The 14,481-nt window shown below is 41.7% G+C and overlaps 1 protein-coding gene across 2 annotated transcripts in view; it reads left to right on the forward strand.

Moving 5' to 3' along the window:
* Positions 1-14,481, forward strand: part of DSCAM (DS cell adhesion molecule) — a 453,735-nt gene that overhangs the window by 362,591 nt on the left and 76,663 nt on the right. For both annotated transcript variants that reach the window (XM_063393172.1, XM_063393173.1), the window contains exons 17-19: positions 1,985-2,225; positions 3,844-3,990; positions 6,169-6,324. In XM_063393172.1, the coding sequence (XP_063249242.1) occupies positions 1,985-2,225; positions 3,844-3,990; positions 6,169-6,324 (544 nt within the window). The remainder of the gene's footprint in view (positions 1-1,984; positions 2,226-3,843; positions 3,991-6,168; positions 6,325-14,481) is intronic.

A 14,481-nucleotide genomic window follows, 5' to 3' on the forward strand; every position in this document is an offset into this window, starting at 1 on the left:
TGCATACAATGACACACATTTTAAATTTGAGAGGGGGCTGGCTTTTGCAGAGCAAGGGTTTTGATGGTAGTGAATATGAGGGAAATCTCACCCTGGTTTTATTATCTCCAGTGGACTATAAACTCCCCAAAACAGGCGGGTTCTGTGGCAGAAATGAGTGTTTTTCTTGAGAATGTCCTCCTCTGGAGATTTAATGGGATATAGAAGCAACAGAAGTTGCTGCCTCTGCCAGTCCAACCTGTTGCTGATAAACTGCATCACAAAGACCTTTTTTGTGGGACAGATGAGCTTGTGGACATCAGTGGGGAGTTTGGAGGACTGGAAAGAGATTTTTGCTCCTGGGTTACAAATTTATACTAATTATGACTTGTATAGCTAGAAAATCGGGCATTATCATATATGGAAATTAGTCCAGTACTATTTAAATAGAATTTTTATAGGTATTGCTGTCACTATCAGGCTTTTTCCCTGAGCTGAAAATCTCTGCTTTGCACTAGATCACATTTTATATTGCAGAGCACACAAATGATTTCCACTAGTCAGGAGCAGGGAAATCTTGCACTGTGACTGAGAAATGTGGCACGTAATTATGGCCAACCATTTTGTGCTGTCCATATCCCTGAATGCCAGCCACATTGCAGCTATTCAGTATGCAAATCCCTGCTTTCCAAATCATTGTTGCCTTCAGCCCTCATTATCTAATCATCTTTCTACACGACACACTGAATGAACAGAAGCATATTTCAAAGCACGGCATAAAATTTTCTTAATGCACGGGGCTGAATAAACTCCTGTGGTTGCCTTGTACAGATCAATAAATGCCTTCCTAAAGGTTCAGTGAAAGGTGGGGACTCCTGGCAAAAAAGCAATTAGTAGGGAATGGTGGCCTGGAATGTAAATATACCCTTATGAACTCAGCTTGGATTGATTCACCTGAAAAGAGAATCCTTTCCTCTTCTTTTTCTTCTTTGTCCTCATTGTCTTCTTCTTCTTCATTGTCTTCTTCTTCATCTTAGACTTAGTCTTCATCTTTGTCTTCTTCTTCTTCATCTTCTGATTTTTCATCTTCAAATTCAAACTCAAGAGTGTCTCATTGTGTACTGGTTTGAAAGCAAAACCAGTGAGACTCCAAGTCAGAAATACAATTTAATAGAGAGAGAACAAACAACAAGAAAGATAAAAATAAAAGAAAAATAAAATAAGACAAATTCAATAGTACAAAGGACCACTGACAGAGTCGGAATGCAAACCTGACACCCTGTTGGTCAGGGTGTTGGAAGCAGCCCGCAGTGAGTCCTCCCAGAGTGACAGATGTGGCTCTGTTGGAGTAGAGATGATCCTCAAGAAAGGGTCCAGTCATCCTCTGGGAATCCAGTGGGAACAGGCTCCCTTGGTGTTTGGGATTGCTGTTTTATCCCAGTGGAAAGGCTTTGGCTCCTCCCTTGGGTGGAGCATCTCCCAATGGGATGAGGTGATGTTATCAGTCCTGTGAGAGCCTTCAATGGCCCATTCACAGGGGATGTCCCTGGGAGGAGGATGGATGGAGGAAGAGATAAGAAGGCCCTGCCTTATCTGGTGTTATCAGGTGTCCCATTAACAGAAGGGATCTGCCCTCTTTCCCCCCCTAGAGTTACAAGAGATAAAGAACAATATCTCCCAACTGGTTTCAATAGATGAAAATAGAATACACATTTTTGGTTACATATCTCAACCCAAGACACATTGGATTTTTCTGTGCATGAACCATTTAAAGGTCTTTCAGCACAGATTGGGAAAAAACACACCTGAAATTAATGTGATTGAAAAAAGTGGCTGTTTCATGTGCAGGAAGTATTTTTGAATTGTTGCCTTGAAATAGACTTGCATTCAGCTAGAAAAAAAAAATAAAGGTTAAACTTGGTGGGGTTTTTTCCAAAAATTTTAGGGGGAGCAACTTGACTTTGGATGTGTGCACTGAGTGTGTAACTTTCCATTTTGTGTTCAGGCTCCAAAGAAGCACTTGCAGAATGGAATTATCCGTGGGTACCAGATAGGTTATCGGGAGTACAGCGCAGGGGGGAATTTCCAGTTCAACATCATCAGCATCGACACCACCGGCGACAGCGAGGTTTATACACTGAATAACCTGAAAAAGTTCACCCAGTATGGCATGGTGGTGCAGGCCTGTAACCGCGCTGGGATCGGACCTTCTTCTCAGGAAATCATCACCACAACTCTTGAGGACGGTGGGTCCTTGGCAAACAGCTCTGATGGGGCATATTTTTGATGTTATTATTGTTTTATGTCTTTTTATCTCATTGCATTTCTTGTTTGATTAGTGATGATTAAAGTAGGGGTGGTAAAAGAGCAGTCTTTAGATAGAAAAGTGTAAGGGAAGAGCCTGCTCAATGAGCTTGTCTGATTTTCATTGCAAAAGTGAATTTATTTTACCACGTAAATAAAAATAACCTTACTGATGTTAAATATTCTGCTGTGAATGATGTTGACTGAGACCAGAACTTTCATTAGGAAGCCAAATGCTCTGGTGATCTCATATTTGCAACTCTTGTGATCTCATCCTTGCTCCAGAGTGATCTCATCATAGTTTTAAGAAGTAAAACTCTGAAAGGTGAAGCAATATTGTATTTTTGCTGGGTTGCTACTGTTTTCAAATGAATCCACAGTGTAACCAGAGCTCTTGTGCTGCACTGTCTTGGCAATCTTAAGAGAGATGCGTGTTTTTTCAAGGATATCCAATGACAGAAAAATCATTGCTATTTCAGGTAAAATTCACCCTGTCTAATCCAAGAAACAATACAGAATTTTTTTCAAACTGCATAAAAAGTAATTCTCAAACAATGAGAGGGAGTCCTCTAGTGGAAAAAAAGAATGATCCTATATCCAAAAGAGAGAGTTCAGTATTTTAGAGGAATATAACAGTAAATAAAAATCCTAAAGGCCAGGCAAGTCAGATTTTCAGCTACTGTAAGTCAACATCAGTGTCCTGAAACCAGTGCCAGCATGGAATCTGACTTTTACATGGACAAAATGGAATATCACACATCTAAAATGCTCAAGAGCCAGAGATTTTGAGGCAGATTATTCATGAAAGACTGATACCTTTTTTGCTTTAAATTTTTCTAGGCCTAGCTTGCTGCAAGCCCTCAAAAGGCAGTATGCTCACACAGGCATATATTTTATATTATAATAAATGGATTTTTTTTCTTCAGAATCCAGCACACGTACTTTTCTTGGAAATTTTTTTTGGTTATCATTCAGTTTTGGATCCCTCTTAGAATTAAAGCTGCTACAAGCTTTTAAAGCAGTGCCAGTTACAAATTCTGCTGTATTGCTTTGACACTAAATGGCCAACAGAAAATGCTTCAGATTTGTTTGATTTTCCTATTTTTTTAAATATCAGCAAAAATATATTATAACCTTTTCTCCTATGTTTTTTTAAAGATGTGTCCACTTTTTTCTCCCTCCACCTAATTTAAAGGGACATTAGAATTGTCCACAAAGATACAAATTTGTCTGCAAACTTGAAAAAATATATTTAAATTGCTTACAGAATGTTCTGCACATTTCAGTGTCAGAACACATTTATATTTCAAAAAGAAGCAACAAAAAGCCTATTAGAAGACAAGTCAGCAAGAAGGGAAACAGTACATCAAAAGTCATTCCAGGGAAAACAGCTGCACTTGCAGAAACGTGAATTGTAGCAAGAATAAAGGATTTGCATTGTTAAAATGTGTGATGGTAATTAAATACTGTGTGGTGGGATAGAGGGGGAAATAAAGGGTAGCTAAAAGATGAATATTGAGTTGTTTTCCTTGTGTTAAAATGGTGAATATCGTATTCCAGTGCCCAGTTGCCCTCCAGGGAATGTGCAAGCCACTGCCACATCCCCAGAAACCATCTCCATTTCCTGGTCAACGCTGGCAAAGGAAACCCTGAATGGGATCCTGCAGGGATTCAGGGTCATCTACTGGGCCAACCTCTTGGATGGAGGTGAGAGACACCAATCTATTACCAAGTAAAAAGCTGTGTGTGCCCTTTATAGCATTTTATCTCTGGTGTGAGGGCATTTTACTCCCTTTTATTTTTGGTTTAGAGAAAACTTTGTCTACCTGGAGAGGGAGCAATTTTTGCTAGAGCCTTGTAACAGTTCTGGTTTCTTTTTTCCTTTGCCAAGGTCATGATGAAAGACTCAGGAAACCCAAGTTTGAGTTCAGTCTTGGTTGTTTATTATCTCTTATCTATTTACAATATTTACAGACTCACTAGGCGTGAGTTCCAACTAGTAAGTTAGAGAAATGAGATAAAATAGCCTGCTTCTAACTCTTTCCAAAGTTATTTAAGCAATAAGTACCCAATACCAAGGTGACACCTATATTATTTATATTTTTGACCTCATGATGACCACCCAAGGCCCACAATGCAGACATTTCTCACCCAGTTACAGAAAACTGCTTAAGCCCATGAAGAAGAAAGAGGAAGAAAGTGAAGAAGAAAGACAAAAGCAACACCCCAAATCCTCCATCTTAACTCACACACATTACTATATACTAAAATCCCAGAATCCAAGTTTCCAGCATTCCAGCAGAGCCTGAACAGAGCAGCAAAGCTGCCTGGAGGAACCTCAGGCAAGGCTCCCACCGTGGGTTTGCAGCACTCCACAGGCTTCCCGTGGTACCCAACACGACCTGAGGAAATTTCACCTCAGTTACAGAGTCCAGAATGCTGGGGTTTTTTAAAGAATGGTGACATGAATCTAGAACAAACCAACCCAGACCTGGTTTTTACTATAATTTGGTTGGTTGTCTCTTTGCTTACACGATCTGCTATCACTTATTTTTTGATAGGAGGCGTTTCCTCTCCGTAGCTGAGGGCAAAAGAAGGGAATGTCTCTGGGAAATGCTTGTTATTTCCATGCCAGATTTTTGTGTTGTGTTTTGTACTCTGAGCATAATTCCTGGGGAAACAGGCTCCAGAGCAGAGACTGAGTGAAAGGATCAAAGGAGAATTCTGATGCTTTACTAATCTGCAATTTATTGCGTGATTCTAATCCCATGTATGGCCCTTTCTTGTAAATTAAACAAGTTAGTAGGTTTGAGATGCACATGACTTTATTCCTACTTGCCCTGGGGATTTTTCACAGCTCTCTCCCTTTTTTTGCTTTCATCCACTAGAGCCACAGTTCACTCTAACCTGCAATTGTGCAAACCCTGACCTCTGTTAGTGTGGAAAGGGGAATTTGGAGTGGAAATGTGACCCAGGGGCCCATTATCCCTGCTGGTAATGGTAGACTCAAAAATATTTGGAAATCAACTGCCAATTCCTTTAAAAACAAAGATTAAAAATGTGTGAGAAACATACAGAAAAAAATGTAAACATGTAGGGCATAAAATTAAATGTTTACAGTGATGCCTGTAGTTTTGGATCAGATCCTGTGTGGATGTTATCCCATCAAAGCTCTTATGTGATGTCTCACAACATGATGAAAAATGATGATGTTCATGCCATGCTTAAAACTGGATTTTCTTTATTTATTCAACTTTATTTGCTGTCCTAAATATGTGTAAAGCTTTTTTTGCCATATGGGTTGTACTTCTTAGCTTGCTGAAAAAAAAAAAAAGATTCATATGAAGTGCATCATCTTTCTGCATGTAAATCTGATTTTACTGTGTTTAAATCTATTGTTAGGCAGTGTTGCTGCTATCAAGTGCTTTGCAGCAGCACTTGCTGCATATTTTAAAATAAAGGGGAGTTCTTCTTCATTTTCCTTATGAGAAATGGTCTTTCTCATAACCAGAAAATCTTTATGAAGATAAACACTGTTCTCATTTTTTTTCTTTAGGGGATGTTTCACAATAATCTCTTCTTGTTATCTGTTCTTTATGAAAAACCTCATTACTTGTAGAATTTCTTCAATTCTCTTCATCATATTTTTTTAAAAAATGCAACAAAAAAAAAGAGTTTGAAAATGAAAAGTGGGTCTGCTTCAAGTGGTAAGAGGTCAGAACATAAATGAATTCATTTTAATTCATTATAATCCATTGCTGTTTTGTAATAATGAATCGTTGCTTGTCTGGGACACCCAAGATTTCCACAGCAGGTATCAACAACTGGAAGAAGAGTGAACTTGGCAACAACTCCACTTCCTTTTTGTTTTTGTTTATTTTATAGAGCTGGGAGAGATAAAGAATGTCACTACTACGCAGCCATCCCTGGAGCTGGATGGCCTGGAAAAATACACCAACTACAGCATCCAGGTGTTGGCTTTTACCCGGGCTGGGGATGGAGTGAGGAGCGAGCAGATTTTCACCCGCACCAAAGAGGATGGTAAGGAGGGAAAGCATTTTCCATTCCCACCTCCAGGAAATGTTTGTTTGTCTCAGGCACGTATTGTACACAGACATGCAGAGACTGGAAACTCAGCCCTGGAATTCCCAGCACAGGTAGGATGTGGAGCTGCTGGAGAGAGCCCAGAGGAGGCTCCAGGATGAGCAGAGGGCTGGAGCAGCTCTGCTGGCAGGAAAGGCTGGCACAGCTGGCATTGCTCAGCCTGGGCAGGAGAAGCTCTGGGCTGAGCTCAGGGTGGCCTTGCAGGGCCTGAAGGAGCCCCAGGAAAGCTGCAGAGAGACAATTGCCAAGGGCTGCAGGGACAGGAGCCAGGGAATGGCTCCCAGTGCCAGAGGGCAGGGCTGGATGGGCTCTTGGGAATCAGGAATTGTTCCCTGGCAGGGTGGGCAGGCCCTGGCACAGGGTGCCCAGAGCAGCTGTGGCTGCCCCTGCATCCCTGGCAGTGCCCAAGGCCAGGCTGGACACTGGGGCTGGAGCAGCCTGGGACAGTGGGAGGTGTCCCTGCCATGGCACTGGATGATTTTTAAGGTCCCTTCCCACCCAAACCATTCTGATATTCTATGAAAATGGAGAAAGCAGGAGAGACTCTTCTGGGACTATCTCATTTTACTTAGATTCTACTAAGAATATTATTTTCAGTATATATATATATATATGTGTGTATATATATATATATATATATATCCTCCAAATACCTCTTCCTTCAAAAGCAAAATAAAGAACAAAAATGTCTTACCTTTGTTCCTAGACCAAAGCATGGAAAATTTGATTCCTAATGCTGAAAGTTTGAGAAACTTTTAATCGTACACAGAGACAGACACGTGAGATTCCATAATCACTTTATTGTAATTGTAACTTTTATAATCCCTTCAGGTCGCCTCAGTAGGATGCCATGCACCGATCTATTTCTGAAGCACTAAAATTCTAAATTCAGGGGAGGTTTTGTCCCTAACCTCTTTTAATGCCTTGAAAATGCTATGAGATGTACAAATATATTTTTGGATCCCCTAAATGCTTTTGAAAAACTGGATCAAGAGTTTTGGTGGTACAGATAAAAATGCCCACAGTCCTTTCAATGAGGTTATTTCAATAGTGTTTCATTTGTAAATTCTCCTATGAGTTATACAACATGTTTTCAAGGTAATTAGTCAATGGATTTTCCTTATTTATTCACTTTATTGGTCACTCATGAATATATGAATATATTTGCCAACTTTTTTTATTTGTAATGAGATTTACAAAAGTGACAAGAGAGCAGGTTCAGTAAATTACCTGACTTGATGAATTTGCAGTGCTTTTTTGCCAATATAAAATTACGTGATGAAAGTTGTTAATTTTTTTCCAATTAAACATTAAGGGACTAATTCTAAAATTTGCATACATTGTAAGGTCACCTGGCCCCAGCTGTAGCTGTATCCAGGGGATGCAGTAAATGAAATTTGCTCAGCTCTAGACTGGTGTGTCTCAAACACTTAATGTTCTAATATCAGCCTGAAGTCCATTAACAGTTACTTTTGGAGCACCCAGGTCCTGACTCAGATGCTCTTGGTACACCTAGTGCTTGGAAGTAGATGGATTTATTTAAATGAAAAAAATCTAAGATGTGAAATCTAAAATGTAAAAGAGCTCTAAAACACATGCTGCATTTTCAAGTTACATTTTGTCAAGTAGATCCCAGCACAGCAAACCTTCCCTGAATTCTCTCTGAACACAAAGGCTCTCAGCCCTGAGCCTTCGAAGTGGGATTTAAGCCACCAGGAGCCAGGAGTAATGTCCCACACTGCTCCAGGAGCTTGGGGACACACTGGTATTGGGGACATCTGGTTCGTGTCAGAAGACTCAAACATCTCCTTCTCCTTCTCCTTCTCCTTCTCCTTCTCCTTCTCCTTCTCCTTCTCCTTCTCCTTCTCCTTCTCCTTCTCCTTCTCCTTCTCCTTCTCCTTCTCCTTCTCCTTCTCCTTCTCCTTCTCCTTCTCCTTCTCCTTCTCCTTCTCCTTCTCCTTCTCCTTCTCCTTCTCCTTCTCCTTCTCCTTCTCCTTCTCCTTCTCCTTCTCCTTCTCCTTCTCCTTCTCCTTCTCCTTCTCCTTCTCCTTCTCCTTCTCCTTCTCCTTCTCCTTCTCCTTCTCCTCCTCCTTCTCCTTCTCCTTCTCCTTCTCCTTCTCCTTCTCCTTCTCCTTCTCCTCCTCCTTCTCCTTCTCCTCCTCCTCCTCCTCCTCCTTCTCCACCTTCTCCTCCTTCTCCTCCTTCTCCTCCTTCTCCTCCCTCTCCTCCTTCTCCTCCTTCTCCTCCTTCTCCTCCTTCTTTGTCTTCTTCGTCTTCTTCTTCATCTTCTTTTTTTCCCTTAGCCCATCTGTTCCTCATTTTCTCATCCCAGTTCTTGGTGGTGGCTCTTTTGCTGTCTCCACCTCTGGGATCAGACAGGGAGAACATTTACCTCAGACTGTTTGGCAGGTGCAAAGGCTCATCCCTCACCTTTAATCCTCCTGGCAGCCAGCAATAATTCACCCCAAGGCAGCCTGATGAAACTTCCCAGAGATTTCCTGATGCCTCACACTGGTTCCATTCATTAAATCTTTTGTCCAGAAAAATAAATGGAAAGGTGTTCCAGAAAATACAATGTTTTCGTGTTCGGCTGCACGACTTTTTATTAAGGGCAGGAAAGGTTTTGAGTGGAATACACCTAGACCTGCAGTTAAGAATATGCCAAAATCCTGCATCTAAACATCCTGAAGGGTGTGGAAGTTAAAGAGGAAAAGAGCATTCACATTGCCAAACTCCATGCACCAAACAGGTGCCTTATTCCTCAGAAGAATAGACATTTCTACTGCAATTTTCTAAGGAAAAGTGTTCTGTAGATTATTCATTAGGACTGATTCCAGTGCACCTAAAAGATCCTGCCCTGAAGTGAGTTTAAGCACTTCCTTGGCATGTGAAATAAATTAATTGGAATCCTAACAGAGCTTAGAACTGGAAACTTTCTATCTCTGCTCCCAGACCTTCTCTGGCTAAAATTATGACACAAGATATTCCACCCTCCACTAATAAAATCTGGAAATCTGGGGTATTTCTAAGTGGCTGCCAAGCCCTCCATCTCATTATTGCAATAAGGCCACATCACCTCATTAATTCCTATCCCTTTTTTTCATTTTTTTACATGTGAGGAAACTTCTTTGTAAAATCAGTGGTGCAGCATTTCCCAATGCTGCTGGAAAAGCCAGTCATGGCCTCCTGTGACTTCTCTGTTGGTATTCAGCTAAAGACATCAACCCAAAATTTCTCCTGCAGGCTTGAAATCTCCAGTGGGGCAAAATAAGGGTTACCCAGGGAGTGAAGCACTCTTCCTGGATGGAATGAGTTGATGCTTTGATTTCTTGTAATGTTTGATACTGATTTTAGACACCAGAGGTCAGACACTGCTGCTGATCAGCAAAGGAAATGGGAACTACTGAAGCAAATAATAAGAAATGAGCTTTCCTTTCAATGTGATCATAGTTATGAGTTTTACCTAGCTTTTTTTTTTTTTTTCTCCTTTTCTGAAAGCTGACTTCAGAAAAAGATGCTGCTCTTTTTGGAGTTCCTCCTGGTAGAAAAATAAGCCAAGAAGAAATATCCATTTTTTAAAAATTCATTCTGGTTTTGTCCCTTACCTTTTCCACTTTACAGTTTCTAATAAGTTGCTCATCCTCTTCACCTGGAGACTTCATTTAATAAACCATTAAAAATTAAAGCAGCTCTTCCAATTCTTTTCCCTGCTGTGATCAAAATGCGGTTAGGAAGGTTTCTCCGTTTTGTAGCGAGAGGGAGCATGTGTGACAAATTCCCTCCCTGCTCCTGTGCTGCAAAAGAAATATGAGAAAACTGTGGTTGAAACAAGGAATTTACAGCCTGAAACATGACACAGCACCTTGGCTGGCAGCAATGCCCTGACCTTGCCAGGCCATGGGAGGACACAGACCCCAGAGCCCCCATCCCAGGAAAGCTTCCTGCAGCTGGGAATTTGGCCTGTCAGAGGTGGCATCTGGGCTGCTTGTGACACAGGAGGATACACATTTCTCTCTTTTATCTTTTTTTTTTGGAGAAAATGGATTCCTGTGCACAGCAAGCTGTTTGTGTGCCACAGAAGGCTTTGCAGCAGTGCTGTGCTTCCAGTTCTCTGGCATTCAGAGCCAGGGGAGAGCTGCAGCAGGAAGGGAGGGAAAATAGCACCAAATCCCTCTGCCAGACCCACTCTGCCTGAATCCAGAGAGATTTTCCTCCTCTCCTTCCTCTCCCTGGACATCAAACTTCCTGACCATTGGCATGAGAGGCACAGACAGCATCTGGCAAGCTTTACATTTATTCTAAAATGATTAAGCAGAAACCCAGTCGGGTGCATGTTCAGCACTCCTTGGAGCAGAGCTCTGCTTGGGTTTGTTCAGCTGATGAGGGTGACTGGGCTCTGGGATGAAAAATTACCCTTGATGACCCCTTAATGCACCTTTTTTTCTAGTCATAAAGATTTCCAATTTTATCTTCTTTTTAACTAAGAAGTAAAAGGCACAGAATAGTAAATATTCCCCTTGGGAAACTGGCAGGATTTGATAGAAATGATGAGCTTAATATGAGGCCAGTTCAGAGTAAATTTACATGTGGATGTGTTTTGGCTGGCATAGATCTATATTGTAGGTGAGATATCTACATGAACAAACAGGCAGCAGTCAGGAGTTGAGTTTATTTTGATTTTTCTAAGTGCAACCAGCAAGGGAGTAGCCCCGAGTCATGCAGAATTAAAACCCTGTTACAGAACAAGGCTCAGATTTCTGATTTATTTGCAATATCACCCTTAAATGCACCACAGTCTGCGCACTTGCCTGCTTGCTGCTCAGTACTGCGAAGAAAAATGGTGATAATCTCTCTGCTTATGAAAAGGAGAATGAGAAACTTCCTGGAGCTCCTCCCCATTATCTGGCACATCTAAATGCTGTTTCCCAGCCCTGTCGTATCAGGATAATTGCCTGCTCTGCTTTAGCATTTCACTTGCACTGTCAGGAATACAAAGTGTTCTCCTCCACATGAAAGCAGGATGCTATTTCCGTGTTTTTCAAAGCCTTGCTAGCTGGAGAATGAGGCCATCTTTGATCTTAAATTTGCCACATCTGCTCCCTGGAAGGCTGCAAAGTTGTTTAGAAGCAGTCCTCAGCTTCTCTGTGCTCAGCTCAGGTTGTCCTCTGGACTCTCTCCATAGTTTTACCCCTGGTGACCATAGGGGAAGAAAAAAAAAAAAAAGGGAATCTACTGCATTGTGTAAATTCAGTTTGTCTTTCTGGGAGCTGTGGGAGTCAGTGTGCCAAATAAAGTTCCAGGGAGAATTCAGTAAGACAGCTCGGGTCTCCTGACACTGCTGGCTCATAATGACTGAAGCCAGAAAAGCTGGGGATGCAGTGGCAATAAAGGAAAATACCTTCAGTTTGCTTGGCAAGGCTCAGGATTTTCCTCTCCAGGATAAGGCAGGCACCACATTCCCCAACCACAACTTCTGCAGATGCCCCAAAAACCCAGTTTAGTAAGAAATGCTTCAGTTAATGCTGAGATAACTCATATGAAGTCCAGGGGATGGGTTTGACCAATGACTTTACCCTCTGGACAGAGGACAGGGGTGTGTGATGCACCAGATGAGACTCTGCAGGATTCCTGCCTAGGAAATGTAAACACTTCCACACACACAGTGGAATGACACACAGCTTTCATGTGCACAGCCCAGCAGTGCAGCAAAAAGAGGACTAAAAATGAGTGTTCAGAATAGTTTCTGCAACAGTGCAAAAACTGCTGCCTGATTCCAACCCAGTGAGGTGGAGGGGTCCTTGGCTCGAAAATTTTACTGTATGGCTTCCTGACTTTCTTTCTGACCCCTCTTTCTGCTGGCCTCACCCCAGACAGCAACACAGCAATGGCAAGGAATGTTTCCCACATAGGCCCAGTGACTGGCAAATGCCAGATGAATCCTGAGCTAATCCCTCAACAATCAACAGCCATGACCAATTACCATCAGAACCTGTCCCTATAGATCACACCCCAATTTAACAATAAATTGCATTAACCTCATCCATCTCTTTGCAGTGATTTCCAGAAAACATTGCTATCCATAAAGGAATCCTCCTGTGGGTTAGGTAATTACCCTGGAGAGCCAGCTTCCACTCCTCAGCAGCGGGAGCAAATAGCATTTCTAATGAGCTGGGTATAAATAACAAGTTGGATGCTGTCAAGCATCAATATTTACTCTGCATTGGATAGAGCTGCTAACTGAATTAGCCCCTTTGCAGTGAGGGGCTGGGTTTGCATGCAATTATCATCATGACGTTCTCACTTGATGCCTAATTAGCTCTCAGCACACTATAAATAGAAAATGCACATCCAGAGATGTTGCACTGAGTGGTGCCTGTCAGTTTTCTCACATCTTCCAGGACCACCTATGCAGATATAAAATTGAGGGTCTCCTCACATTATTTTTACACAAAAGACGAGCAAATTTAGGTCCCAGGCTGGCTGACTTCTCTTTATGGGCAAATTTCTGTAGCAGCATAAAATCTGCTTGCTTAATTGAAGTGGAACAAAGAGTCAGAATTAATCTACAAATATCAACCTGCTGGACCAGAGATTTGGTACCTCTACTGCACAATAACTGTTTTCTGTGAAAGTAGAGAAATCTGATCAAGCATTGCAATGGTAATTACACCAGAAATTTTAACATTTTGGTATTTTACTTGAAATCAGACAAAAAGATCAGATTCCTCACTAAGCAGTAGTTCTGAGAGAACAAAGTCCATAAAACTGTTTCATTTTGTCTTTAATAACCCACGTAGCAATTATCAATACAACATTTCTGTTTTAATAATTTGACGTAAATATTGACCACACACAGTGCTAAAATATCTTTCAAATTCTTTATTTGCACGGTTTTTAAAATATATTTTCATGTATTTTGACACAAAGTGTGTTTTTCGGGAAATTTTAGACCCGTTTATTCTGATGTTAAATGTAGCCCTTGCTTTGTTGAAGTACATGCCTGTGTGTAAGGTGATATTACAGAATGCAGGAAAAAAAGTCTAGCAATTTTGCACATTAGTGAGAGTGTTCCCAAAGCTGGAGACCATGGTACAGTGTAATGTGTGTTTGAAAACCAGCATATGCTCATGAAATCAAAACCTTTCCCAAAATGCAAGGCTGCAAAGGGATGTAGTTAAGATTACGCAGCAAGATTTTAGCATTTCTGAGCTGAAGTTTTCTCCTTGTGGTTTTAGACAGGAGGTTTGGGGTTTTTTAGCTCTTTCTCTGTGGTAATTTTGATGGCTTACATAGATGGCTGCTGTAGTTGGAGAAGTGGATATGCTGCAGTGCCAGAGAGGGGTCTGAGCTGCTGAGGGCAGGGCGAGGGACGCGGATTGTGAGTGGGGATCTGCTCACACATCGTGACCCTTGCTGGCCGTGGGTCACACGGGGCACTGCAGAGTGCTCATTTACACTCCACTTCATTAAATTCACAGCTCTGCTCTGGATTTAATGGGCATTAAACTGTCCACGTGTGTGTGATTTATAACACTTGGGCACGGGTTGTGTGTTCAAAGCCTGCCATTTGTAATAATGTGTTGTTTGGCAATTTCTGCGACCGCGGACAAGATATTTTCACGTGTGCACTTGGATTCAAACTGAAAGGGGAAATTTAGGTTGGATCTAGGGAAGAAGTTCTTTACTGTGAGGGTGGGGAGGCCCTGGCACAGGTTTCTCAGTGGATGCCCCATCCCTGGAAGTGTCCAGGGCCAGGATGGGTGGAGCTCTGAGCAACCTGGTCTAGTGGAAGCTGTCTCTGCCCATGGCAGGAGTTTGGAAGATATTTAAATTCCATTCCAACCCAACCATTCTTAGGTTCATTCTATGACTTTATGCAGGCTGGAGGGGATACTTGAAAAACATTTAACCATCAGTGGCAGGTTCTGCTTTGGGACATGAAATGAACCCTACAGACTCCGTGAATTCTCAGAAGGCTAGAAAGAAGGTTTATTCAAAATGTGATTTCTTTCTATACTATTTACAGAGACCAATATGATTGGATGGGCAAAGTTAACACCTCTTCAACCACACTGGTCAAGCCAGAGGGCCATC

Source organism: Prinia subflava, chromosome 3 (genome assembly GCF_021018805.1).
Source record: "Prinia subflava isolate CZ2003 ecotype Zambia chromosome 3, Cam_Psub_1.2, whole genome shotgun sequence".
Taxonomy (NCBI): domain Eukaryota; kingdom Metazoa; phylum Chordata; class Aves; order Passeriformes; family Cisticolidae; genus Prinia; species Prinia subflava.